Source organism: Lepus europaeus, chromosome 4, assembly GCF_033115175.1.
Source record: "Lepus europaeus isolate LE1 chromosome 4, mLepTim1.pri, whole genome shotgun sequence".
Taxonomy (NCBI): domain Eukaryota; kingdom Metazoa; phylum Chordata; class Mammalia; order Lagomorpha; family Leporidae; genus Lepus; species Lepus europaeus.
This window is the reverse complement of record NC_084830.1, coordinates 22,548,785-22,576,074: the sequence shown is the minus strand read 5'-3', so window position 1 is coordinate 22,576,074 and position 27,290 is coordinate 22,548,785. Positions and strand designations below refer to the sequence as shown.

At 37.5% G+C, this 27,290-nt stretch overlaps 1 protein-coding gene across 4 annotated transcripts in view; it reads left to right on the top strand.

Annotated features, from left to right (window-relative positions):
• Positions 1 to 27,290, top strand: part of COL14A1 (collagen type XIV alpha 1 chain) — a 264,888-nt gene that overhangs the window by 30,547 nt on the left and 207,051 nt on the right. For 3 of the 4 annotated variants that reach the window (XM_062188054.1, XM_062188052.1, XM_062188055.1), the window contains exons 3-5: positions 1,238 to 1,354; positions 7,434 to 7,577; positions 12,718 to 12,804. In XM_062188054.1, the coding sequence (XP_062044038.1) occupies positions 1,238 to 1,354; positions 7,434 to 7,577; positions 12,718 to 12,804 (348 nt within the window). The remainder of the gene's footprint in view (positions 1 to 1,237; positions 1,355 to 7,433; positions 7,578 to 12,717; positions 12,805 to 27,290) is intronic. The other variant, XM_062188053.1, reaches the window with a different exon arrangement.

Here is a 27,290-nt window from a genome sequence, read left to right as displayed (position 1 = left end):
AAGTCTCTAAGCTGCTCCGTGGTTCCTTTATCTATAAAACTGGAATAACAATGTATGTTTGTGAGGATTAAATGAAATTTTGTGCTCAACCACTAGATAAAAAAAGGGAGAAGGGAACAAATATTTATTAACCACCAATTATAGTATATTATATCCATAATCCTATTTAAAGTTATCGTCTCTCCTTTGCAGAAAGTATTGCTGTCACCTTTTCTAAAAATATGGAAACCAGGGCATTTGAAGAAATAATCACCTGCTCAAGGTTATTTAGCTAATTAATGATGAAAGTGGGAAACAAATACCCAAACCCCATCTGATGCTACATACCTAGTTAGGAGAATGTTTATTACTTTCCCTGTACTCTGTTTCCTAAAGTGGGGGAACAAAATGTTGATGATAAAAGTGAGGGATGAGTGTTATCTGTTAAGTATTAACTTTTTTATTTTAAACAAATGAATTTAGATATTACATAATAAAATACTTCTTAAGCACTTCTTTTGAAATTCTGGAACATTTACATAGGATGCCAAAAATGTGTTTGGAAGTTTGAATGATTTACACAAAAAGTAAACAGACCTCCTCATTTTTGTGAACTGTCAGAAAAGATTAAATATTCTGAGCTGAGTCATGACCATGTGCTATATGTCTTTCTGACAGGTATAAATCAGTTACACTTGAAGAGTGGATCAAAGTTTACGAAACATAGTTATCTTGTGTTTGGTTCTGAATACCTTTATAATCTCTTTCTCAAATATTTTTAAATGAGTATCTTATTACTAATTGTCTATAATAGCCTTCTCAGATGACCATTTCATCAGAAATACTGGATCACCACAATGAAAAACCTAAAAGCATACAACAGATCCCAGTAGACCATAAAAACTCACATGTTCCAAGTAGAAATATTCATCGTTGTAACAGTAATGAAAGCAATTTTACAAGATTGGCTTCAGTTATTAAATGAGGCTAGAGTATTGAGTTCGAACAATAAGTCTTAGTTCTTTGTCATAAGGGCAGTAACTATTTGAACAAATGTGCTTTGAGTAAAAAACCAAAGGCTCTTAGATCTGTTTTGTTTTAAAAATTGATCAATTCATTAGTGAATATGCAGAAAGAATATATTTAAGGCTAGTGAAGTCTTGTGCATTTTTATTACATTAATAAAATGACTTTTCAGTTTCACAAATGGAAGGTTAAATATTTTGTTGTTTAAGCTGTTTTTGTTTTTCTTTTTCAGTAGCTCCACCCACAAGGTTAAGATATAGTGTGTTATCTCATGACAGTATTCAGATTTCATGGAAGGCTCCAAGAGGGAAATTTGGTGGATACAAACTTCTTGTGACTCCAGCTTCAGGTAAAAATAATTGACTCTGTTTTCTAGAACATTAGCAACTTTTTATACCCATATGCAACTAAAAACATGGTTGCTTTAGGATCATTTGCAAGCTTTCCATTTTTTAAATGTTTTGAGATTGACATATTGTACATTATTTGAGAAAATAGTGTTCCCAAAAGTGTAAAGAGTGACTCGGAGTCACTGTAATTCTCTGTAGGCCAAGTTTCTGGACTATCAAAAAGTCTTACCCTGTTTCAACACAGAATGAGTACTTTGGATCCATTGACTCATAAAAGCTCCAATATACTTGGGTGTCTAATAGCTGTGATCTGTTGAATGAAATTGTTGACATCATGACATTACAATGATAAAGGCATAGTAGACATTGTGAAAATAAGTGAGTTAAAGCAGGAAATACATAAATTTAACAGATTTATTAATTGTAAATATAAAGTAGTAATGTGAAATATTTCATTTTGGCTGAATATTTTTTTCTCGTAGTGTATGTTTCTATTACACAAATAAATATTACACAAATAAATAAACCATAGAGGACATATAAGGAAGTTGCCACTGTTACGTGAGTATCACAGAGACAAGGCAACAACAGAATTTCTTGAGTTCAAATTTTGGTTTTCTCACTGTTAAGTGGTGTAATTCAGGCAAATTTTAAATCTCTCAGTGCCTCAGTTTCTTCTTTTATAAAATATGTGAACAACATTAATATCCAACTCATGGAGCTTTTATGAGCTTGCAACTAAAGGTTGATCTAGGGACAAGCAGCATTGGTATTACTCAAGAGCTTATTAAGAATGCAAAATATTGAGCCCACCCCCAGGCTCCTGAGTCAGAACTGGATTTTGAAGAGATCTCCAGGTGATTTCTATTCACGTTAAATTCAGGAAGCACTATTTGTAAGGATTAAATGAATTAATCAAGATAAAGCACTTTGAACAGAAGCTGTCATATAGTAAGTGCTGAATGGTACCTATGATTGTTATAAAGATGTTCTTTAGTGCATCGGAGCTCATTACTTCAAAGATCTATTTTTTAAAAAACTTTTATTTAATGATTATAAATTTCCAAAGTACAGCTTATGGATTACAGTGGCTCCCCCCCCATAACTTCCCTCCCATCCGCAACCCTCCCCTTTCCCGCTCCCTCTCCCCTTCCATTCACATCAAGATTCATTTTCAATTCTCTTTATATACAGAAGATCAGTTTAGTATATATTAAGTAAAGATTTCAACAGTTTGCCCCCACATAGCAACACAAAGTGAAAAATACTGTTGGAGTACTAGTTATAGCATTAAATCACAATGTACAGCACATTAAGGACAGAGATCCTACATGATATTTTTAAAAAATTGATTAATTTTCTATGCAATTTCCAATTTATCACCAAGTTTTTTTTTTTCATTTTCAATTATCTTTATATACAGAAGATCGATTCAGTATATACTTAGTAAAGATTTCATCAGTTTGCACACACACAGAAACACAAAGTGTAAAAATACTGTTTTAGTACTAGTTATAGCATTACTTCACATTGGACAACACATTAAGGACAGATCCCACATGAGACGTAAGCACACAGTGACTCCTGTTGTTGACTTAACAATTTGACACTCTTGTTTATGGCGTCAGTAATCTCCCTAGGCTCTAGTCATGAGTTGCCAAGGCTGTGGAAGCCTTTAGGGTTCACTGACTTCGATCTTATTCTGATAGGGTCATAGTCAAAGTGGAAGTTCTCTCCTCCCTTCAGAGAAAGGTACCTCCTTCTTTGATGGCCATGTTCTTTCCACTGGGATCTCACAGAGATCTTTCATTTAGTGTTTTTTTTGTTTTGTTTTGTTTTGTTTTGTTTTTATTTTTTATTTTTTTTTTGCCAGAGTGTCTTGGCTTTCCATGTCTAAAATACTCTCATGGGCTCTTCAGCCAGATCTGAATGCCTGAAGGGCTGATTCTGAGGCCAGAGTGCTATTTAGGGCATCTGCCATTCTATGAGTCTGCTGTGTATCCCGCTTCCCATGTTGGATCGTTCTCTCCCTTTTTGATTCTATCAGTTAGTATTAGCAGACACTAGTCTTGTTTGTGTGATCCCTTTGACTCTTAGACCTATCAGTGTGATCAATTGTGAACTGAAGTTGATCACTTGGACTAGTGAGATGGCATTGGTACATGCCACCTTGATGGGATTGTATTGCAATCCCCTGGCACATTTCTAACTCCACCATTTGGGGCAAGTCTGAGCATGTCTCAAATTGTACATCTCCTCCCTCTCTTATTGCCACTCTTATATTTCACAGGGATCACTTTTCAGTAAAAATTTAAACACCTAAGAATAATTGTGTGTTAATTACAGAGTTCAACCACCAGTACTAGAACAAAAAAATACTATAATGGATAAAGTATTGCATTGTACATCAACAGTCAGGACAAGGGCTGATCAAGTCACTGTTTCTCATAGTGCCCAATTCACTTCAACAGGTTTCCCCTTTGGTGCTCAGTAAGAGATGGGCCAAGGACCTCAATAGACATTTTTCAAAAGAAGAAATCCAAATGGCCAACAGACACATGAAAAAATGTTCAAGATCACTAGCAATCAGGGAAATGCAAACCAAAACCACAATGAAGTTTCACCTCACTCTGGTTAGAATGGCTCACATTCAGAAATCTACCAACAATAGATGCTGGCGAGGATGTGGGGAAAAAGGGACACTAACCCACTGTTGGTGGGAATGCAAACTGGTTAAGCCACTATGGAAGTCAGTCTGGAGATTCCTCAGAAACCTGAATATAACCCTACCATACAATCCAGCTATACCACTCCTTGGAATTTACCCAAAGGAAATTAAATTGGCAAACGAAAAAGCTGTCTGCACCTTAATGTTTATTGCAGCTCAATTTACAATAGCTAAGACCTGGAACCAACCCAAATGCCCATCAGCAGCAGACTGGATAAAGAAATTGTGGGACATGTACTCTATAGAATACTATAGAGCAGTTAAAAACAATGAAATCCGGTCATTTGCAACAAGATGGAGGAATCTGGAAAACATTATGCTGAGTGAATTAAGCCAGTCCCAAAGGGGCAAATATAATATGTTCTCCCTGATCGGCAACAAAGATCCATTTTTATTTATTTTTAAACTTTTATTTAATAAATATAAATTTCAAAAGTACAACTTTTGGATTATAGAGGCTTCCCCCCCATAACCTCCTTCCCACCCACAACAACCATCCCATCTCCCAATCCCTCTCCCATTCCATTCTTCATCAAGATTCATTTTCAATTATCTTTATATACAGAAGATCAACTTACTATATATACTAAGTAAAGATTTCAACAGACTGCACCTACACAGATACACAAAGAATAAAGTACTGTTAGAGTAGCAGTTTTACCGTTAATTCACATAGTACAACACATTAAGGACAGAGATCCTACATGGGGAATAAGTACACAATGACTCCCATTGTTGATTTAATGATTGACACTCTTATTTATAACATCAGTAATCACCCGAGGCTCTTGTCATGAGCTGCCAAGGCTATGGAAGCCTTTTGAGTTCACAAACTCTGACCTTATTTAGAGAAGGCCATAGTCAAAGTGGAAGTACTCTCCTCCCCAGAGAAAGTTACCTCCTCCTTTGATGGCCCATTCTTTCCACTGGTATCTCACTCATAGAGATCTTTCATTTAGGTCATTTATTTATTTATTTATTTATTTATTTTTTGCCACAGTGTCTTGGCTTCCCTTGCCTGAGAAACTTTCATGGGCTTTTTAGCCAGATCTGAATGCCTTAAGGGCTGATTCCAAGGCCAGAGTGCTACTTAGGGCTTCGGCCATTCTATGAGTCTGCTGTGTATCCTGCTCCCCATATTGGAACAAAGATCCATTTTTACATATTACATAATAAGTATTAATGGTATGTTAGTGTAATATTTATATTTATACAAATATAATTATTTTAAAATTTTTGTTGCTGATAAAAGTGGTTTTATGGAGCTAGACTTTTTTCTGTTGGAAGCCTTTCAAAACTAATTGAGAGAGATAGATGCTCTGATCTTCCTAAATGTGGGCATCTTATCTAATAGTTGACTTTAAATGTCAAAACAAGTAGATAAAATACTTCACTTCTTGCTTGGTCACAAAAATGGACATTTTTGTTAAATATTATCCATAAGCTCATTAGAATGACTTTCCATTGAGTATACTGATGCTAACTTTTCCTATGTAAACCTATATAGAAGGCATAACTTAATCCTAAACCTAGTTTAGTGATTTCATTTTGGAATATGGCCCAAATTTGAAATGCCTTTGACATTTAAAAATACATTTTGTTTTAGAAAGTAAGTTTTCATGGAAAATTTAAGAGATTCATGAACATCATCATGATTCTTAAGAATAAGATAGATGTTACTGAGAATTCCCTATGTCTTATGGGAAGGTTATATAATAAAACCAAACTATTAAGTGGCCTACGTAGGTTTCCTTGAGTAATCATAGAATCTCAGTAATGACTTGATGATAACCTCAGAATCAGTTGTCAGCCTGATCCTTCAATCCCCCTCAGCAATGATATACCTCCAAAATAGATATCTATAACTTAAACACCTCAAGTGACAAAAATTGAGAGTGAAAGAAAATTATTTCATGGTGAATTATTGGGTTTATTTTACTCAGTGTTCTTACGTCAGTGGCCCTAGCCAATCAAGGTCTTGACACTCAGGTATCTACTTGATTAAATATAATAAATAAAAAATTAATAAATGCATCTAGCCAAAATAAGTTTTAGCACTATGAGATATGGTCCAAGCATTGTTAATGCCAGTGTTTCTCAAAGTATGTTTAATAGTCTTGTGTGGAATATTCAATGCTATTATGCAATCAAATGCTTGAATGGAAAATTAGATTTAGGAAACACTGGTTTATATCTGTTTTATTGCAGGATTCTCAATGAGTTTAATAAAATAATACACTCTATGCCTCTCAAACAGGCATATCTACAGAATATACTGGTTTTCTAAGGAACTTCTTTCTTTTTTATTTTATGTACACATTTAGATTTATTTGATATATTTTGTAGTAGATAAATTTTAAATGACAGAAGTTTGTGAAACCAAATTTAATATCTTGGACACAAATGTATTTTAGGAAATGGGTTTTGGCAAGAGAAAGCTTAGCTTTGCTCTCTAGTAGCAAGTAGCATGGATGATAGCAACATCAAATTTCAGCATTAACAATTTTATTAGAAATAGATGAAAATAAATAGATGAAGTATATTATGTTACAATATAATATATATTATAATGTTATATTTGATTAACTCCGCAAGTTTTTGATCCCTTATTACTGCTTCTGCTAGAGGGTCAAACGTTTAGGTTCATTTCCCTTTTCTCAGTCACAGCAATCATTGCCAGAAGTCAGAGAATAAAGGTATACTTGGAATTTTGCATTAATTGATTATTTAACCAACAACATTTTCAGGAAATCTATAGATAATAGTCCTATTTGAAGAGCTAATGAAATTTTTAATCTTTTCATGAACCAAGTTAACTTTTAAGTAGCCAGGCAGTAAGAAGTCCCTTCAGCATCCTGGGCCACTGATGGTGAGATTTAAGATAATTAAATTTCTCCTTTAGAGAGGCCACAGGAAAAATTCCAGTGTGGATAATTACATTCAGCCTGCCCCTGTCTCCCTTCATTTTTTAGATGGAATTCTTTCCTTAAAGAGAGTATCTGATGTTGAGGGCTTGCTGTGGTCTAACCTTGCAATATGGCTTTCCTTAGTGTATAAAAGCAACAGTGTGATTATGATGAAAGATTTTTGTGAATATATTTTTATCCCATTTAGACAACTGATTCAGTTCTGTAACAGAAAAAGAATACAAATAAATACCATTATCAATATTTTTAATATCTTCATCTTTTGACATACTTCAAAACATTATGTTGTACACTGTAAATATAAAGCACAAAATTTTAAAAAGTCTTCACCTTTTAAAATTTTGATTGTTGATTAATAAAATTTCTTAATGCACACTATTAACCTTAATTTTAAATATTAATTCATTTTTTTTTGTTTTATAGGTGGAAAAACCAATCAGTTAAATCTCCAGAACACTGCAACTAAAGCAATTATTCAAGGTCTTATGCCAGAACAGAATTACACAGTTCAAATTATTGCATACAACAAAGACAAAGAAAGCAAGCCAGCTCAAGGTCAATTCAGAAGTATGTACCACTTTGGCATTCTGTCCAGCACTGGACTTAAGTCTATGGTTTATATTTTGTAGGGTTAATTTCCTAGACTTTTTAGAGCTGGAGAGCCTTAAGGACTCCGTTCAGCTTCCATAAATTATTCTCATCTCTGTCTTCCCTTTCCCCACTTTGCTGAATTCTTCCCTGTCCATTGTATTTTGGTTTCCAAATGCCCTGCTTGACATTGTGTCCCAAACTTTAACCAGACATTTCCCCTATATGCTTCCATACTTCTCCTCTAGTTGTCCCTTAACAGCACATCACAATCGTCTTTTTACTTCTCTGTGTCCCTGACGAACAAGCCCACAAGCTTTGAGAAAGTAGAGATTTGATTAATTTTATTTCTCATTTTTATTGCATCTGCATGTCACGTACCTGGAATGATAGGTACTCAGTAGGTATTGAATGAACGAGCCATGCCCACATCTTTGGAATCCAAGAAATGTAATTCAGCCTCCACCAAAACAGCCCACACAACAGAGGATTTAACCCTTTCCAATAGGTAATCTGTTTATTAAGGGACTATTAGGTGACCATGTCTATGACAAGCAAACTTACAGATAAATACAATGTTAAGTAGTAGGGAGAGGTACATATTTAAGACTATGTGAAGAGAGTTGCTCCATTTTTTGGTATAGTGAGCTTATCCTGGCTAACTTTCTGTTACTTCATTGCTAAAATAGACTCTTCATAAAACCTAACTTACTCCTGGGGACAACTTTAAACAAAATAACAAAAATTAGCCAAATACTATGATGAATCTCTAAATGTTCATCACTTGGCTTTCGTAATTAGTCACTTATGGCCAATCCTGTTTCGTGTATAGGGTCTTGCACCTCCCAGTTTTCTCTCTTTTTTTTTTTTCTTATTGTAAACAATAGCTTTTCCAGTCTTGTCACAGGATGAATCTGCAGGTCCGGAAGACAGTTCCAGACTCTGTGCTGCCATGTTCCACCAGGATTTTGTACTCCTCCCTCCCTTATTTTCTTCTTCTCCTAAGCAATAGTTTGTGAGCCATTTTTTGTGGCTTCTTAAAACATTAAAACAAAATAAAACTTTGCTCAAACAGCTGCTGCCTCCTGAAAGTTCTGAGCAAAGATGTTTGGTAAATCCACCTGTCAGCACGATATACGCAAGTTATAAATATTACATCCTTTTGAGAATCACATTGTCTGGGAGCTCAGGAAAATATTTTTAATGTGATTTTCAGTAAAATTAGCCTCTGTTTCATTGTATTGGCACTGCCCTTTAATTCTGTCCAATTCCTACATGACCAAATAACTTGCTTAAAGTTTGTGAGAAGCAGTGAAAAGGATAGGAAGAAATAATTCGTTTTCCTTCAGTCTGAATCTGAAGGTTTTCCAATTGATTATTTCAAATATTCTACTGATTGAGCAGCAGAAGGAACAGAGACTTTTAAAAAACTTTCCTGTAGCTACTTATTCAAAGCATTTTTAAGGAAATTAGTTTGATTACAGCTTGCTTAGCTCTAGGAGATGATCATAATGAAAGTCTAATTGGTTAGCTAGATAAATTATATGTAAGCATTTATCTGTATTTATCTGTTATTTTAATGGCAGGCTAGAGATACTAGTTTTGCCCAAACAGTTTGTAGACATGAAATTAAAATAACTGCATTTGAAATGGCTCTTTTCCATTTTGCATGTGAGTTACATTCTCGCTCCTTGTGAGATGGAGTTAATGGCTGATTTTTCCTACCCAGAAATCTTTCCTGATTGGATCCAGGAAATTTGTGATCAAGACAAAATCTTGTGGGTATAAACTTGTGATTTGGATTCTTTATGAGCCCATTCTTTTTTGATACAAAGGAAAGCATACAAAACAATCATTGGATTTTAAAGACATAAAGACATGTGTGATCTACCGGATATTATGATTCTACATCTCCCACAAGCAACTTGGCTACTTCTAGCCTTGGTTTTCTCTACCATAAATGGGTGTGATGACAAGTGCCTGTGCAGATGAACTTACTTCAGCACATAGTAACTTAACTTCAGCGTGGTAGTGGTGGTTATACCCTTTGCTCAGGACAGACTATTTTCTAATTGATTTTGCTTCTATAGGACAGGTATAGTAGCTTGGTGGAATATAGTTGTTGTACCTTTTATATGTGATGTGGCTGCACAACTTTCCCAGTGACTTATTTATTCTTGCATCTGTACCATGGTGTTCTGGCCCTACTTTTACAAATTTTGCTTTTGGCCACCATTTTTCCTCTTTGATGTTTTAGCAACCTCTGCCTGTAGCATCCAGCCCATCTTTCAACGTCTGGCTCAAGTATTGCCTTTCCAGTGAAGTGTTCTGAATCTTCTCCTCTAGAATTCTTCTCTTTCAGATCTATGTCTACTTCCAGCATCACTCAGTATACTTTTTCTCATATAAAAGTTGCAGACCTACATTTTTCATTTAGAAAATGTAAGCAATTTGGGGCAACAGCCCATGTGTGGGGTTGATATACAAACTTGGAAGTGATCTATAGGAGGGTGAGCATTTCAATTGTGGGAAGATAAAATTACAGGGAGTTTGTACAGAGACGCAAGGCAACTTTAGCACATGATTGTGTCAGGTATGGAAATGAAGGATCCAAAGAAGGAGAATGTGGGGGCCGGTGCTGTGGCTCACTTGGTTAATCCTCCACCTGCAGCACTGGCATCCCATATGGGCGCCGGGTTCTAATTCCGGTGGCTCCTCTTCCAGTCCAGCCTCTGCTGTGGCGCAGGAGGGCAGTGGAGGATAGCCCAGGTGCTTGGGCCCCTGCACCCACATGGGAGACCAGAAGGAGGCGCCTGGCTCCTGGCTTTGGATTGGCACAGCGCCAGCCATGGCAGCCATTTGGGGAGTGAACCAACAGAGGGAAGACCTTTCTCTCTGTCTCTCTCTCTCTCTCTTCTCTCTGTATCTCTTTCACTGTCTATAACTGTACCTGTCAAGTTAAAAAAAAAAGAGAGATAATGTGAAGGAGGGTTTAGAGGTATGGAAGAGAATTGGGGTAAGTCCTTTGTAAAAACAGAGAAATAAGGGTGGGCAGGGAAAAATGTTCTTAGACTTGTATATATGAACTATATTGAATCTGTTTATTTTTTGTATTAATTTTTTTTAATTTTTTTATTTTAAACTTTTATTTAATGAATATAAATTTCCAGTGTACAGCTTATGGATTACAGTGGCTTTCCCCTCCCATAACTTCCCTCCCACCCGCAACCCTCCCCTCTCCCGCTCCCTCTCCCCTTCCATTTGCATCAAGATTCATTTTCAATTCTCTTTATATACAGAAGATCAATTTAGTATAAAGGTTTCAATAGTTTGCACTCACATAGACACACAAAGTGAAACATACTGTTTGAGTACTAGTTATAGCATCAAATCAAAATGTACAGCACATTAAGGACAGAGATCCCACATGCGGAGCAAGTGCACAGTGGCTCCTGTTGTTGACCCAACAAATTGACACTCTAGTTTATGGCACCAGTAACCACCCTAGGCTGTCGTCATGAGTTGCCAAGGCTATGGAAGCCTTCCAAGTTTGCCGACTCTGATCATATTTAGACAAGGTCATAAAAGACAGAGTGAGGATAGTAACCAATGATCCTAAGAGTGGCATTAACCAGGTTTGAACAATTATACAGCATTAAGTGGGGAAGAGGACCATCAGTACACACAGGTTGGGAGTAGAGCCATTGGTGGTAGAGTAGAGGTTATGATTACAAAGGAATGAGGCCCAAGCACACTAGACAGGGTCTAGAACAAAGGACAGAGTCATCCTCAGAGGAGCCAAGAAAGGTGCTGTCTAAGCTACAATTAAGTTTTCTGATTGAGAGGCAAATAGAACCTGATAGAAGGGGCTTGATATCAATCTTTGTATTAATGTTATATTAACATGAACAAACTAAAGAAATAAACAAAGAATAGACTTTTGGAAAGGGTGTACTCCAAAGTGCCAGTGCTCACAAAGTCAGGGAATGAAGTCTAAGAAAAGATGGATGTAATACGTTGGGTCAGTGGGCATAGCAGGATCAAACCATCTTGTGTTCTTAGTGATTTTTATAACCTTGGAATTTAATGATCTAATGGCTGGTTATCAGAAGCCAAGGGAGGTTCAGAGGAAAGGGACAATAGAATTGGAGTGAGATGGCCTTGACAGGTGACAGGTCTCAAGCCTTTGAGCAAAGGATGGAAGTCAGTGGGGAAGAAAAAGAGGATGTGGTCAAGAGTAGGGAAATGGAACAATGTGCCAGAGAGAGCAAGGATGGTTCAGAGGAAATCCTTGCTTCCTCTGTAAATTTGCTGATTTTCATAAAGTGAATGTAGAAATGGAATGATCCATCTTGCCCCTGGCTCACTTCTACATTTTTGCGGGGTGTTTCACTCATATCTGTGCAGAAACTCTAGACATCTGGCACTGGTCTTGGCTGCTTCAAATAGTTTAAGATGCCAAGCAATGGCAGGAAAAATGTGGTGGAGCTGCAAGCAGAAAATGCAGTGGGAAATTAACCTAATGGTGTAGGTTGCTATGAATGCATGCAAACACCAAAGGCAAATTTTGGTCCCTGAATATTTTCTAATTGAAGTGACAGAGAAACATTATCATTTGTTAATGAACATTTTCTTTAAGTTTGGGGAAAAAAATGTTATGGGATTCTCTATTTTCTGCTGCAGATAGAGAAATTCCAAATGAGGATGTTCATGACTCAGATCTTTCTAGAATGAGGGTCAAGCTTATAGCTTAAACCCAAAGACTTGAAGATATGGTTTGAATCCTTGCCTACAGTTCCTAGTTTTATGAGATACGTATTAGTCCTTTGGCCCTTCATTCCTTTGCAAATGAGATGGGGTAAATGTACTGATTTTAAACTGGCTATGAGCCATTAAATTTATTTGATTGATCTGCCCAAATTGATCAAATTTCTTAAGTGCTTTTCACACCTTCTCTTGAAAAAAAAAATAGTGTTGCTAATATTTGGGGATAAGTTTGTACCATGGAGCTAATTTCTAATAATATGTTTAGGGCTTGCAAGGATTTCAGTAAAACTTACTGAAGATTTTATTTCAGATTTGTACATAACATGTTTCTGTATTTTTACTTTTCTTCCAGTTAAAGATTTAGAAAAAAGAAAGGATCCTAAGCCCAGAGTCAAGGTTGTGGACAAAGGAAATGGGAGTAGGCCGTCGGTACCAGAAGGTGAGATATTGTTTGATTAGCTCTTTCTGGACTCCAGTTGTGTTGATTACCCAGGCAACACACACAGACACGGTTGTTGGTTCCATTAGAAGAATAATATGATCTAATAGAAAGCTTGCTTTTGGCTCCTTTCCACTATACACGTAATGACTGTCAACACTTTGGTGTGTGACCTTGCAATCACTTTTCTATACAAACATATATGCATAGCCTGTCATGTTATATTCCCTGTTCTGTGCATTGCTTTTACACTTGGGACATTTCCATGTAATTAGATTCAGGAGGCAGGATCACCCAGTGGTAAATTTCATGCATTCTCCTATTTAGCTGGCTGGATCCAAAACTTGCTTTGCCACATTTCCTGAGTGATCTTGTACAACTTATCCACATTCCTATGTCTCTGTTTCCTCATCTTTAAAAGGTGGAGAATAGGATTTACCTCCTAGAGTTCTTTGACATAAAATGTGTTGATGTGTAGAATACTTAGAATCATGCCCACCATTGAGTAATGTTAGGTATTGTTGTTAGTCTACCTCATTTCTTTTAATGGTCAGGTAGTATTCTCTGGGAAAGACTCATGTAAGTCATTGATTATTCCCTTACTAATGGATATGCGGGTGTTTTAAAATTTTGACTGTCACAGATATGTTGGAACAAGCTTATGTTCAGCTATGGAATTGCAATACTAAAGGACATGCATATTTTAGGCTTCTGATAAAGTCTGCCAAATTGACTTAAATTTCTCTCAATAACTTATACATCTGCCAAAATGTGTACCAGCACATTTCCTTATGTCCTTTCCAACATTCAAAAACATCAGTATTTAAAATTTTTTCCCAATAATACCTGATTTCTTAATTATCCATTTCTTTCATTAACTTAGTAGCCATTTTATTGTTTCCTATCTATTTTTTGTGTTATCTTTTTTATGAAAGTGTAGAAAATTTGTTAATATTTTAGATATGGACTGCTTTTCTATTATGTTATTGTATCTTTGAAAATGTTTAATCCTGATGTATTATGTGTTTTGCAATGTTATTTATGTTTTTGGGAATAATTTTAATGAAACTAAAATGACAGGTGTGTTCCTCTGAACTTTTATAGTTTCTTTGTTTTGTAATTTCCTTGGATTATGAGATTTATTTTTATTCTAATGTATAGTTTCATGTATTATAGTTCATTATTAACATTCCAGATGTAGAAAAATACATAACATAGTATAATAAATAAATTTGTCTTTTTTAAGAAAATTAATGTTACAATACAGTTGAAGCTTATTCTTTATCCCTCTAAAGAGTCCTTTTCCTCTCATAATGGGGCTATCCCATCTTAAATTCACTGTTTTTCTTCCAGTATGTGTCTTTTAAAAAATTTATTTATACATGCATCCTTAAGCCATTTTTAATTATTCATTCAAAGTTTAAATTGTATGTGAATCTTGTGGTGGGCGTATACTTTTATAGCTTGCTTGTATTTTATGCAGTATTTGAATTATTCATGTTGATTTATATAAAGACAATGTATTCATTTTATTTTCTGTGTAGAATAGAATTCCACTGGATACATATACTCCTATATGTTTAGCCTTTCTACTCTTCATGTCACTTGTATTTTGTTTTATTAATTTGCTATAAATATCCTTGTCTATGTCTCTTTCTTTGTATAGGATATAATTTCTCTAGAGTATATATCTTAATCAAAACATTCAATTGTAGTAGATGCATATTGTTGTCCTCTCTCTTATATATCCATTTTATGTTTCTGTAGTCTAATATTTACTTCCTTCTTTATTCAATTTTTCTTTTTCTAACTTCCTGAATTGGATGTTTATCTCATTGATTTTTAATCTTTCTCTTCTATTATATGTATTGTTTATGATTGATCAGTTGATTTGAAAGGCAGAGTGACTGATAGGAAGGAAGACACTGAGAAAGAGATCACCCATCTGCTGGCTCACTCCCCAAATGCCTGCAATAGCAGGACTAGGTCAGCCCAAAGCTAGTAGCCAGGAGCTCCCTCTCATGAGTCACAGGAACCCAAGTACTTAAGCCATTAAGAAAGCACGGAGTAGCTGGAATCTATATCAGGCATTCTAAATAGAATATGAATATCCCAAGCAGTGGCTTAAATCTCTGTAGCACTGTGCCATCCCACATGCATTTTTTATTTTATTCTTTTTAATGTTTTATTCATTTATTTGAAATGCAGAAAGAGAGAGAGAGAGAGAGAGAGAGAGAGAGAATCTTCTATCTGCTAATTCACTCCCCAAATGGCCTTAATGCACAGGGCTGGGTCAGGCTGAAGCAAGGGTCATGAAAACCCACCTGGGTCTCCCACCTGGGTGGCAGGGCCCAAGTACTTCCAGCAACTTTCGTTGCTTTGCCAGGCACGTTAGCAAGGAGCTGGATTAATATCTGTGTCTTGAAAAGGCACTGTGATACAGAATGCCATGTCAGTGTCAAACCTTAACCTGCTGTACTACGATACCCCAAGATGAATTTATTTAAATCTGTAAGTGTCTAAGGTTCGATTTTGCTAGGTAGCATTGTTATTGTGTAGCTCATACTATTTTCTGGTTTCCATGATATTTTCCCCTGTGTTTTATAAAGTACTTACAAGTATATTATAATTTCTAAACATATGGAGAAATTATATTTTAAGGGATCTTTGTTTGATTTTGGTATCTAACTTTATTGCTCTGTGGTCGGAGAATCTGATGTATTGGAATGTTTTTTGAAATTTCTTGAGGCATTTCATTACTTAAATGAGGTCAATTTTTAAAACTATTCTATGTGCCCTTGAGAAAAATGTATGTTTTAATCTGCCTCGCTGATATTTGTCCATTTTTATTTGCAACTGTGACAATTTTTAAATGCTTACAGGAAAGATACATACAATTTAAGAGCTGTTATATTTTCTTAGTGAGTACTGGCTTTTTATTATTTTGTAATGATTTCATTCATACTTAGTACTTCCGTATTTGCCTCACAGACTATTTTGTCTAATGTTATTGTGAGGGTACTTCAAAAAGTTAATGGATGGCCATTTGGGGAGTGAACCAGTGGATGGAAGACCTTTCTGTCTCTCTTTCTCTCTGTGTCTGTAACTCTGTCTCTCAAATAAATAAATAAAACAGTTAATGGAAAATTCACATTATGAGAAAAGTGTGCTTGAATTTCAAGATTTTGGTATAATGTTAAAACTTGTAATTACATTTTCAAAACTTTTTCCCACAAACTTTGGAAGTAATATGTATAAGTATCCCACCTTTATTTCGTGTAGCACCTACATGATATGTTGATTCTCTATTCTTTAACTTTCACTTTATTTGTGTCATCAGGTTCAAGGTAGCTAATTTTATTAAAATAATTTAGTAACATTTAAAATGTTCTGTCTTACAATCTCTGTTTTTTACTTGATAACTTGAACTCACTTAAACTCAATGAAGGTGCTTGTTCCTCTAGACTTTACATTTACGTTGTGCTTTCTATTTGCACCTAACTTTTATTTCTCAAATTTGATCAAATTTCTTTTTCTTTAAATCCATTTCACTAGGATTGAGTGAGTTGAGGCTGGGCAGTGGGATAGTGAGAGCAATGTCGGCATAGCTCTAGTAAGTGCTCAGGACTGCCTGTGGAAGGGATGTTCATATCACAGTCCCTGTGCCTCCTTGCTGAACACCAGCTATTAGTGGGGTCTTTCCTGGGCCCCCTTTCAGGCAGGTGCATCACAAAGTGTTTGTTGTAGTGACAAGGACATGGTCTAGGGCCAGGACTTTCAGGAATTTGTGGAAAAAGGGTGACTTCTTCTTTCAGGTAGGGCTCCCATGAGGTGTGTGGGGGTGGTGAGGACTTTATGGGGGTCCTGGTTATGTGAGAAAATTGTCTTAAGAGGGAAGTTACCAGCAATGATGGCATCCAGGCAAGAGCTTAGGGCTTGCAGAAGGTTGATGGTGGAAGGTTTACTGGGACCGCCGAGACAGGCCCTTCCCACCTAGGTCTCTGTATGTTGTATCTAGTATAAGCCATTCTTTCGAGATGTGACCAAACCCACAATTCACATGAAACTGTGCTGCTCTTTGTTTTCCCTGCAGTTTTCCGGTACAAGAGACTACATTGATAGTGGCTCAGATACAATCAGACATAGTTCACATATTTTAGAATTTTATTTTCAATGCAGAGAGCTAAGATCCTTAACAGAAGTTACTATACAGTTAAAGAGTTACTTGTTTTCAATCTACTGTACATGTTTCTTCAGTAATTCAAAACAGAAGTGGTATTTGCCTTTGAGCATAATGTTGGCATATTTGCATAAATGGCTATTTCTCTATTGTTGTTCAAACAGATTTCTCTAGTTATTTTTGGACTTTTGCACAAGAACACAGATCCCGATTGCAAGAGATTGAGAGACAGATAGGAAGAATACCATAGGGGTTCTTTCTACCTCCTACCCCTCTTAGTGATTTTTTTCAATTAAGATCACTGACCCTCTGTTTCCTTAAATATTTTTTATATATTTATTTTAGTTCTCTACTGTGAAAAAAGAAAGGATGGGTTTTCATGTTCTTATTTTCCGAAAGAAAAATTTGAGATGAGTTAAGCTATTCTTTCCTGAAGTCAGCAAACTATGGCCCATGGGTCAAGTCCAGTCCTCTGAATTTTTTAAAATAAGATTTTATTGGAACACAGCTGTGCTCATTCCTTTTCATATTGCCTGTGGCTGACTTCCTACAATATCAGTGCTGAGTAGTTACAATAGAGATCATATGGCCTGCAAGACTGAAATATTTTCTATCTTGCCCTTTTCAGCTTAAGTTGCTGATCCCTGGCTTACAATGTTTAAAACTTTTGAATATTGCAACAGAATATCTCACTAAACTGGGTGACTAATTGTTTTTCTCAGGACAGCTGGTCTATCTGATGTTTTGTAGAATTGCCTAGGGTATGCTATCCTATGTATTTAGTCGTAGGATTCTACTTATTATACGACCACATATGCTTTTTAAAAATTTTACCCAGAAACCTTTTATTTAAGGAATACAAACTTCATGCGTTTTATATATAAAAATTTAGGAACACGGTGATTCTTCCCATCCTATCCTTCCCACCCACACTCTTACCCTTCTTCCTCATTCCTCTCCTATTCTTATTCTTATTTTTTACCAAGAGTGACTATACCATAATTTCTTCATCCAGTCTTCAGTTGATGGACATCTGGGGTGATTTCATATCTTTGCTATTGTGAATTGAGCTGTAGTTAACATGGGAGTATAGGTAACTTTTTCATATGCTGATTTCGTTTCCCTTGGTTAAATTCCCATGAGTGGGATAGCTGGGTCATATGGTAGGTCTATATTCAGCTTTCTGAGGTATCTCCATACTGTCTTCCACAGTGGCTGTACCAGTTTACACTCCCACCAACAGTAGATTAGGGTATCTGTTTCCCCACATCTTTGCCAGCATTTGTTTGTTGACTTCTGTATGAGAGCCTTTCTAATTGGACTGAGGTGAAACCTCACTGTAGTTTTGATTTGCAGTTCCCTGATGGCTAGTGATCCTGAGCATTTTTTCGTGTGTCTATTGGCCACTTGGATTTCCTCTTTTGAAAAATGTCTGTTTAAGTCCTTTGCCATTTTTTAACTGGGTTGTTTGCTTTATTGTTGTGGAGTTTCTTGATCTCTTTATATATTCTGGTTATTAATCCTTTATCAGTTGCATAGTTTGCAAATAATTCCTCCCATTCTGTCAGTTGCCTCTTCACTTTGCTGAGAGTTACTTTTGCAGTGCAGAAGCTTCCTGATTTGATGTAATCCCATTTGTGAATTTTGGCTTTGATTGCCTGTGCCTCTGGGGTCTTTTCCATGAACTCGTTGCCTATGACAATGTCTTGCAAGATTTCCCTCATGTTCTCTAATAATTTGATCACATTGGTCCATAGATTTAGGTCTCCCTTTCAATTGTTTTGAATAACTTGAAGAATTGAAGTTAGTTCCTCTCTAAATGTCTGGTAGAATTTAACAGTAAACCCATTTGATCCTGGGATTTTCTTTGGTTGGATGGTCTTTATTACTAATTCAATTTCTGTCATGGTTTTTGGTATGTTTATGTTTTTTATGTCTTCATTTGGCTCAATTTAGGTAGGTTGTATGTGTCCAGAAATCCATCCATTTCTTCTAGGTTTCCTGGTTTGTTGGCATACAGCTCTTTATAGTAATTTCTGATGATTTTTATTTCTGTGTCTGCTGTTACATTTCCTTTTTCAGCTCTAATTTTACTGATTTACTGATTTGGGTCTTCTCTCTCTCTCTCTCTCTCTTTGCTTATTTGAGCCAATGGTGTGTCAATTTTTTTTTAACAGCTTTTCATTTCACTGACCGTTTGTAGTGTTTTTTTTTTCAGTTTTAATTTTGTTTATTGCTTCTCTAATTTTTTTGAATTTGTGTTTTTCTAGATCCTTGACATGACATGCATTAATAGGTCATTTATTTGATGCCTTTCCAATTTCTTGATGTAGGCATCACCTCCTATAAGCTTTCCTCTTAACACTGCTTTGCTGTATCTATAAGTTTTCATATGTTGTATTGTCATCTTCATTTGTTTCCAGATTTTTCATTTCTCTTTTGATTTCTTCAGTGACCTGCTTTTCTTTACTTATGTTTTAGAGATTCTTGAGTTGTTGATTTCCAGCTTCATTCCTTTGTGTTCAGAGAAGATACATGATATGACTTTGATTTTTTTGAATTGATGAGACTTGCATTATGGCCTAGCATGTGGTCTATCCTAGAGAAAGTTCCAAGCACTGGTGAGAAGAATGTGTATAATGCATCTGTAGGATGGAAAGTTTTGTAGATATCTGTAGGTTCATTTGGTCTACAGTGTCCATTAATTCTGTGGTTTCTTTGCTGATTTTCTGTCTGGTTGATCTGTCCTTTGCTGAAAGTTGAGTATTGAAGTCTCCCATTACTATTGTATTGGAATCTTTGTCTCTTTTTAGAGCCATTAACATTTTTTTAAAAAAGGCCGTGTGCCCTGTAATTAGTTACATATACATTTATTATAGTAACATTTTCTGTTGAATTGACTTCTTAATCATTATATATTGCCCTTCTTTGTCTCTTAAGAGTTTTTGTGTGAAAGTCTATGTGGCCTGTGCCATGGCTCACTTGGCTAATCCTCCGCCTGCAGCGCTGGCATCCCAGGTTCTAGTCCTGGTTGGGACACTGGATTCTGTCCCGGTTGCTCCTCTTCCAGTCCAGCTCTCTGCTGTGGCCCGGGAAGGCAGTGGAGGATGGCCCAAGTGCTTGGGCCCTGCACCCACATGGGAGACCAGGAAGAAGTGCCTGGCTCATGGCTTCAGATCAGCACAGCGCACCGGCTGTAGTGGCTGTTTTGGGGGTGAACCAATGGAAGGAAGACCTCTCTCTCTCACTGTCTAACTCTGCCTATCAAAAAAAAAAAAAAGTCTATTTTGTTTGTTAGGATGGCTACACTAGCTCTTTTTTCATTTGTTACCATGGAATATCTTTTTCTATCCTCTCACTTTCTGTGCCTTTGCCCTGCCATTTTCCCATGTATGTTTGTTTTGTTTACTTTGTATTTCCTTTGTACTTCTACTGAGAGATTTTCTGCCTTCACCTTCTTTCATAGTGGTGACCGTGTTTCTATGTTTTTGTGTATAGCACATCCTTAAGCATCTTTTGTAAGGTTATATGAGTGGTGACAAATTCTTTCCATTTCTGTTTGTTATGGAAGATCTTTGTTTCACCTTCATTCATAAATGAGAGTTTTGCAGAGTATAGTATTCTGGGTTGACAGTTTTTTCTCCTAAGACCTGGATATATCTTGCCATTCTCTCCTAGCCTGTAGAGTTTCTGATGAGAAGTCAGCTGAGAGTCTGATAGGAGAATTTCTGAAAGTAATCTGGTGTTTCTCTCATGCACATTTTAGAATCTCTTCTTTATGTTTCACTGTTTGGATACAATGTTTCATGGTGAAGATTTTTTCTGCTCATGTCTATTAGGAGTTCTATATGCTTCCTGGATTTGGATGTCACTTTCTTTGTCCAAATTAGAGAAGTTTTATGTAATTATTTCACTAAAAAGGCATTCTAATACATTCTTTATTTCCATGCATTCAATAACTCCTAAGACCTGTATGGGTCTTTTGATAGTATCCCATAAATCCCTGACACTCTTTCTTAGTTTTCTTATTCTTTTTTTGGGGGGTCTGACTGTAAAATTTCCAGAGGTTTGTCTTCTAATTCAGATATTATTTTTTTTCAAAGATTTATTTATGTATTTGAAAGTCAGAGTTACACAAAGAGAGGAGAGGCAAAGAGAGAGAGAGAGAGGTATCTTTCATTCTGCAGGTTCACTCCCCAAATGAACGCAACAGCCAGAGCTATGCCAATCTTAAGTCGGGAGCCAGGAGCTTCCTCCGGGTCTCCCACGTGGGTGTAGGGGTCCAAGGACATGGGCCATCTTCTGCTTTCCCAGGCCATAGCAGAGAGCTGGATAGGAAGTGGAGCAGCTGGGACTAGAACTAGTGCCCATATGGGATGCTGGCACTGCGGGTGGCGGCCCTACCCGCTATGCCACAGTGCTGGCCCCCTAATTCAGATATTCTTTCTTCTTCCTCGCTATGTCTGTTCTTAAGGCTTTCCACTATATTTTTTGTTCTATTGAATTCTTCATTTCCAATATTTTCTTTTGATTTTTTTAAATCTTAATTTTGTAGGAAAACTATTCATTCATGTCATGTATGGATTTCTTTAGTTCATGAATTTGCTTCTGATTACTTCCAAGTAATACTACAATCAATTTTTTGAATTTTGTTTCTTGCGTCTTGTCAATCTCTTCATCTTCACATTCTAGTATGGAAGTGTTTGTGTTCTTTTGGGGCCTTCATGTTGTTTTTTATTCTCACTTATTGAATTGCTGCATTTATTATTCAGCATTTGAGGTGATATTTGTTGTTTTTTTCCTCCTGTGATGGCTTTTATCTTCGAACTATGTGGCTTAGTGTGGTTTCCACTCTTTCACTGAATATAGGCATGTGCTACGTGTGAACAGGGAGCTCTGTTCAGTGCTCCAGGGTGAAGGGAGTGTCTAAGACAACACCCAAGTTGGGCATGGCAAATGGCTGGCTCTCTCTCTTTCTCTTTTTTTTAATCAGAGGAGAGGTTTGTTTAGCTCTATTAGTATGGTGTCACACTTACCTCCTCCCCTCAAAGTAGACCAATGCCTAGGCGATAGCCCCAGTGGATACTGTTTTCATCCATGCTGCCACTAGAACCGCACAAAGGATCCATGCAATACTTGGTGTGAACACGATCCTGCAGCAATGACCCTCACCAGGAAATCAGGGAGCCCCAAGCTTGTGGAGCCACCCACAGTGACTGCCCATGGACCCAGCCACACCATGTGCCCTTTCATGTAGCCAGTGTTTTCACAGTCCTGGCACACAAGGCTCCCACAGTCATGAGCTCTCAGTCCCCTGTCAATTCTCCCAGCCAGACTCGGGCATCTCCTGTTGGCTGGTTGTTGGGCACGCAGACATGAGCTGGCACAGTGGTTGTATATGTCCAAAATGGCTCCTGCCATCTTTTGGCTAGTTACAGGTTGTCTGTGCTAGGTGGTTGGGGAAAGAGAATTTTTCCTTCTAGGTTGGAGCCACAGGGTTCTGAGCCAGACTGCTGCCAGGCTCTTCCTGCAGCTTTATTGCCAGTGGCTTGGCTTGCAGTCTGGTCTCGCCTCACTCCAAAGCTGGTGCTGATGCTCTTGGCTGCTGGGGTCCTGCGTTGTGTGAGTCCACACTCTCCACATAGGTCTACTGTGTCCCTGTAATTTGTGTGGAGTTTCCTCTGCCATTTTCTCCCTAACTCTTCCCTGAGACTGTGCTCTCTCTACTTTTTTGAAACTGTCTTTCCCTAGACTAGAACAGTAAGCTCCCTCCCTATATTGCCATCTTGACTCAAACCCACATGTTTTTGTTTATTTTTTACCTGAAACATAGCTCCCAAGAGTGAGTTATAAGAACTGAATGAGTTAATAAATGTAAAGTGCCTGGAATACAATCACTACCATATAGTATTCACTGTGAATATTATAATACATTTTTTTTGGCTAGGTAATATCATTGTAGAACAATCTTGTGCGCTATAGATTGGATAATAAATGTGTAGCGGAGGTTTGGTGATTACCCTGGAACTGAGCACTCTGTTCATTTCTGGGGATAAACTGCAGAATTTTACCTTCATGGAGTTTCCTAGTCTTCATGGGACTCAACACATGTCCCAGTGCCTTTTCTCCATGAAAATCTAGTTCTGAATTATGATCATAGTTGAGCCAGGGCACATGATTGTTCAGAAAATGCATTTAACTTCCTAGGGTCACTTATCTCCCATTAATATTTTTATGGTTCTTGACTCACAGTTACGAGATTGTTGTGAAATTTTATCAGCTTTTCCACGAGCTGTTCTGGACCTTTGATTGGCCAAACTTGGGACTGTGAGTTCAGTTTGGCAGGAGTGGGACAGGAGGATTTTAGTTTTGGTTGGGCAGGGGTCAGAAGATCAGCAGAGGCACAGGGGAATGGGTGGGTTTTATAGGTTGATGCTGACTAGAGCCCGGCTCTGCTCTTGGAGGTGAGGGGAAGGAACTTGGTCCAGTAATAAATGGGAGTCGTGTTGTATACTGGAATTCATGCATTAAAGGCTTTGGAAAGATGCCTGGGTCAAACAGTATTCTCTGTAAGTGTTTCTTTCTTTCCTACTCTTCCTTTCTATTTTCCTGCTTCTCATGCTCCTCCTCCTTCCTTTTCCTCTTCCTCTACCTCTCCAGCTTACCTCTCCCACCTGCTCATTCTCATTGTTATAATTATTATATCCAGACATTTGACATGGTGTTCTACCAGCCCCACCAGGGCAGGCTAGAAAACCACTGCTGATGAGTGCAGAGTGATATAGGGAAGGCCTTCTATCTATGCTTGTGGAATGCAGAAAAAGTCTTCTTGTGGATGCAGAACTGTGGGCCTGTACCATACAGATGGCATTCACAGTCATATTCATCATGTACTCTGGGATTCTCTAGTTCCAGGAATTACTGTAAAAGTTGCTCAGAGTAAAAGGTAAAAGCTATGTGATACCTGGAATAAGCAAACATAAAATCACATTTTGGGGCACTTGTGTTCAGCTAAAATTCTTTTTTTTTAAAGATTTATTTTATTTATTTGAAAGACAGAGTTACAGAGAGAGGTCTTCCATCTGCTGGTTCACTTCCCAGATGGCCGCAATGGCCGGAGGTGTGCTGATCTGAAGCCAGGAGCCAGGAGTTTCTTTAGGGTCTCCTATGTTGTTGCAGGGGTCCAAGGACTTGGGCCATTCTCTACTGCTATCCCAGGCCACAGCAGAGAGCTGGTTTGGAGGAGGAGCAGCCGGGACTAGAACCGGTGCCCACATGGGATGCCAGCGCTCCAGGCCAGGGCATTAACCTGCTGTACCACAGCACTGGCCCGCAGCTAAAATTCTAAAGATTGCCACTGATAAGGCAAAGAAGAGTTCCCAGTCCAAAACCCAGAAGTAAACCATGTGCCATGAATAAGAGTGAGAAGGGAGAAAAATGGTGATCTCAGAATCTCATGCCTTTTCTTTTTAAAAAACATAAGGCCGGCGCTGCGGCTCAATAGTCTAATCCTCTGCCTTGTGATGCCGGCACACTGGGTTCTAGATCTGGTCGGGGTGCCGGATTCTGTCCCGGTTGCCCCTCTTCCAGTCCAGCTCTCTGCTGTGGCCCGGGAGTGCAGTGGAGGATGGCCCATGTCCTTGGGCCCTGCACCCGCATGGGAGACCAGGAGAAGCTCCTGGCTTCAAATCAGCGCGGTGCGCCGGCCACAGTGGCCATTGGAGGGTGAACCAACAGTAAAAGGAAGACCTTTCTCTCTGTCTCTCTCTCTCTCTCACTGTCCACTTTGCATGTCAAATATATATATATATATATTTATATATATATATAATTTATTTATGTAGAAGGTGGAGTAATAAAGAGAGAGGGGGAGGGAGAAGGGAGGAGAAAGAGTGAGAGATCAAGAGAGAGATTGATATCTTTCATCTGCAGGTTCACTCTCTAACTGCCTACAACATCCAGATCTAGGGCAGGCTGAAGCCAAGGGCTAGGAATTCCACCCTAGTCTCCCGCATGGATAGCAGGGGCCCAAGTTCTTGGCTCATCTTCTGCTGCTTTCCCAGGCACATTAGGAGGGAGCTGGATCAGAGGCAGAGCATCCAGGATTTAAACCAGCACTCCAAGATTGGGAGTTCAGTATCACAAGCAAGGGCTTAACCTGCTGTGCCACAACACCAGCCCCTTCCTGATTTTCAATTATGGAATGATTAGATAAAAACTATATGATAAATATTATTAAGGCCATAGAAATGCTCAAAAATGGAGATCAAAAACTGTGATAAATAGCTACATTTGAAAACAGAGCAAATAGAGTTCTGAAGAACATAAAGTTTTAGAGCCACTCTCAGAGTCATGTGGATGAAATTGTAGTATACCAAAGATGAAAATAAGATTTTAAAGCATAGAAGCTTTAGTTAATGGCTCAAGTACTTGAGTTCATGCCACCCACATGGGAGAACTTGTCAGAGTTCCTGGGTCTTGGTTCTGGTCTGGCTCAACTCTGGCTGTTGCAGCCATTTGGGGAGTGAATAAGCCAATGGAAAATCTCTTTCTCCCTTCCCAATTCACCTCCTCCTTTCTCTCTCCCTTTGTCCCTATGTCATTCTGCCTTTCAAATAAATAAATGAATAAATCTTTAAAAAATGAAGCTACTATTTTATTTTTAAAAAACTTTTATTTATTAAATATAAATTTCTTTTTTTTAAACTTTTATTTAATGAATATAAATTTCCAGTGTACAGCTTATGGATTACAATAGCTTACCCCTCCCATAACTTCCCTCCCACCCGCAACCCTCCCCTCTCCCGCTCCCTCTCCCCTTCCATTCACATCAAGATTCATTTTCAATTCTCTTTATATACAAAGATCAATTTAGTATAAAGATTTCAACAGTTTGCACCCACATAGAAACACAAAGTAAAACATACTGTTTGAGTACTAGCTATAGCATTAAATCACAATGTACAGCACATTAAGGACAGAGATCCCACATGAGGAGCAAGTGCACAGTGGCTCCTGTTGTTGACCCAACAAATTGACACTCTAGTTTATGGTGCCAGTAACCACCCTAGGCTGTCGTCATGAGTTGCCAAGGCTATGGAAGCCTTCCAAGTTTGCCGACTCTGATCATATTTAGACAAGGTCATAAAAGACAGAGTGAGGATAGTAACCAATGATCCTAAGAGTGGCATTTACTAGGTCTGAACAATTATACAGCATTAAGTGGGGAAGAGGACCATCAGTACACACAGGTTGGGAGTAGAGCCATTGGTGGTAGAGTACAGGTTATGATTACGAAGGAATGAGGCCCAAATGCACTAGACAGGGTCTAGAACAAAGGACAGAGTCATTATTAGAGGAGCTAAGAAAGGTGCTGTCTAAGCTACAATTAAGTTTTCTGATTGAGAGGCAAATAGAACCTGATAGAAGGGGCTTGATAATAATCTGTTGGGCTTTAGGCCTTGTAAGTTAAGAGGGCCAGACCTATCTATCTCTTCACATGGGGTGTATCCTAAGGGAGGTGTGAACCTCCTAGGGGAAGGCACTCTGTTGACTTTCATTACTTGGCTGGCCTGGGAGGAGAGCTGGCCAGGTAAAGGCAGGGGGCATCTCTAACAATGCCTTCTAGAAATTTTAAGAATCATGTATTTGGAAACACCTCTAAAATACTAACATGGTGTAGTTTGTTTAACCAGTAAACTTAAGCACAACCATATAAAATGTTTTTAGTTTCTTTCTACCAACAAGTTTAAAACATATGATACACAGATTCAGGTCACACAAATTAAAATGTATCTTTGATTGATTTTAGCAGCTTAAATTTATGGACAATCTTATCTATAAGCCAATTAAAATAAAACTCTTAATAAAATTTTCCCATGTGGACATATAATATGTACACATATATAACATAGCATAATAGGTCAATATAGCAATTTTAATAATAGCTTTTAAAATCTTTAACTCTTTTTGTAGATTGCCAATTGATTTGAATTGCTTTTTGTTTTTCGTAACCTCAGTTAACCATACTTTCTCTCAGTTGGTACTGTTAATACATTATTGGCTTCATCTGTTTACAGAGCCATCCCAAAGTACTGAATACAATAGAAGTGGCTGGAAAAAATCCATAGGAACTTATAGGAGGACAGCTAAACACAGAACCAACAACGCTTCAGTTTTATGAGCAGCAAATCATATATAACTGTGGATGACAAAAGACTTTAAGTCGCCATGTTTAAAATTATAAACTCATCAACCAACAAGAGGCACTTGCTTACTTCACAGTATTTTTGAAAGCACCTGTAGG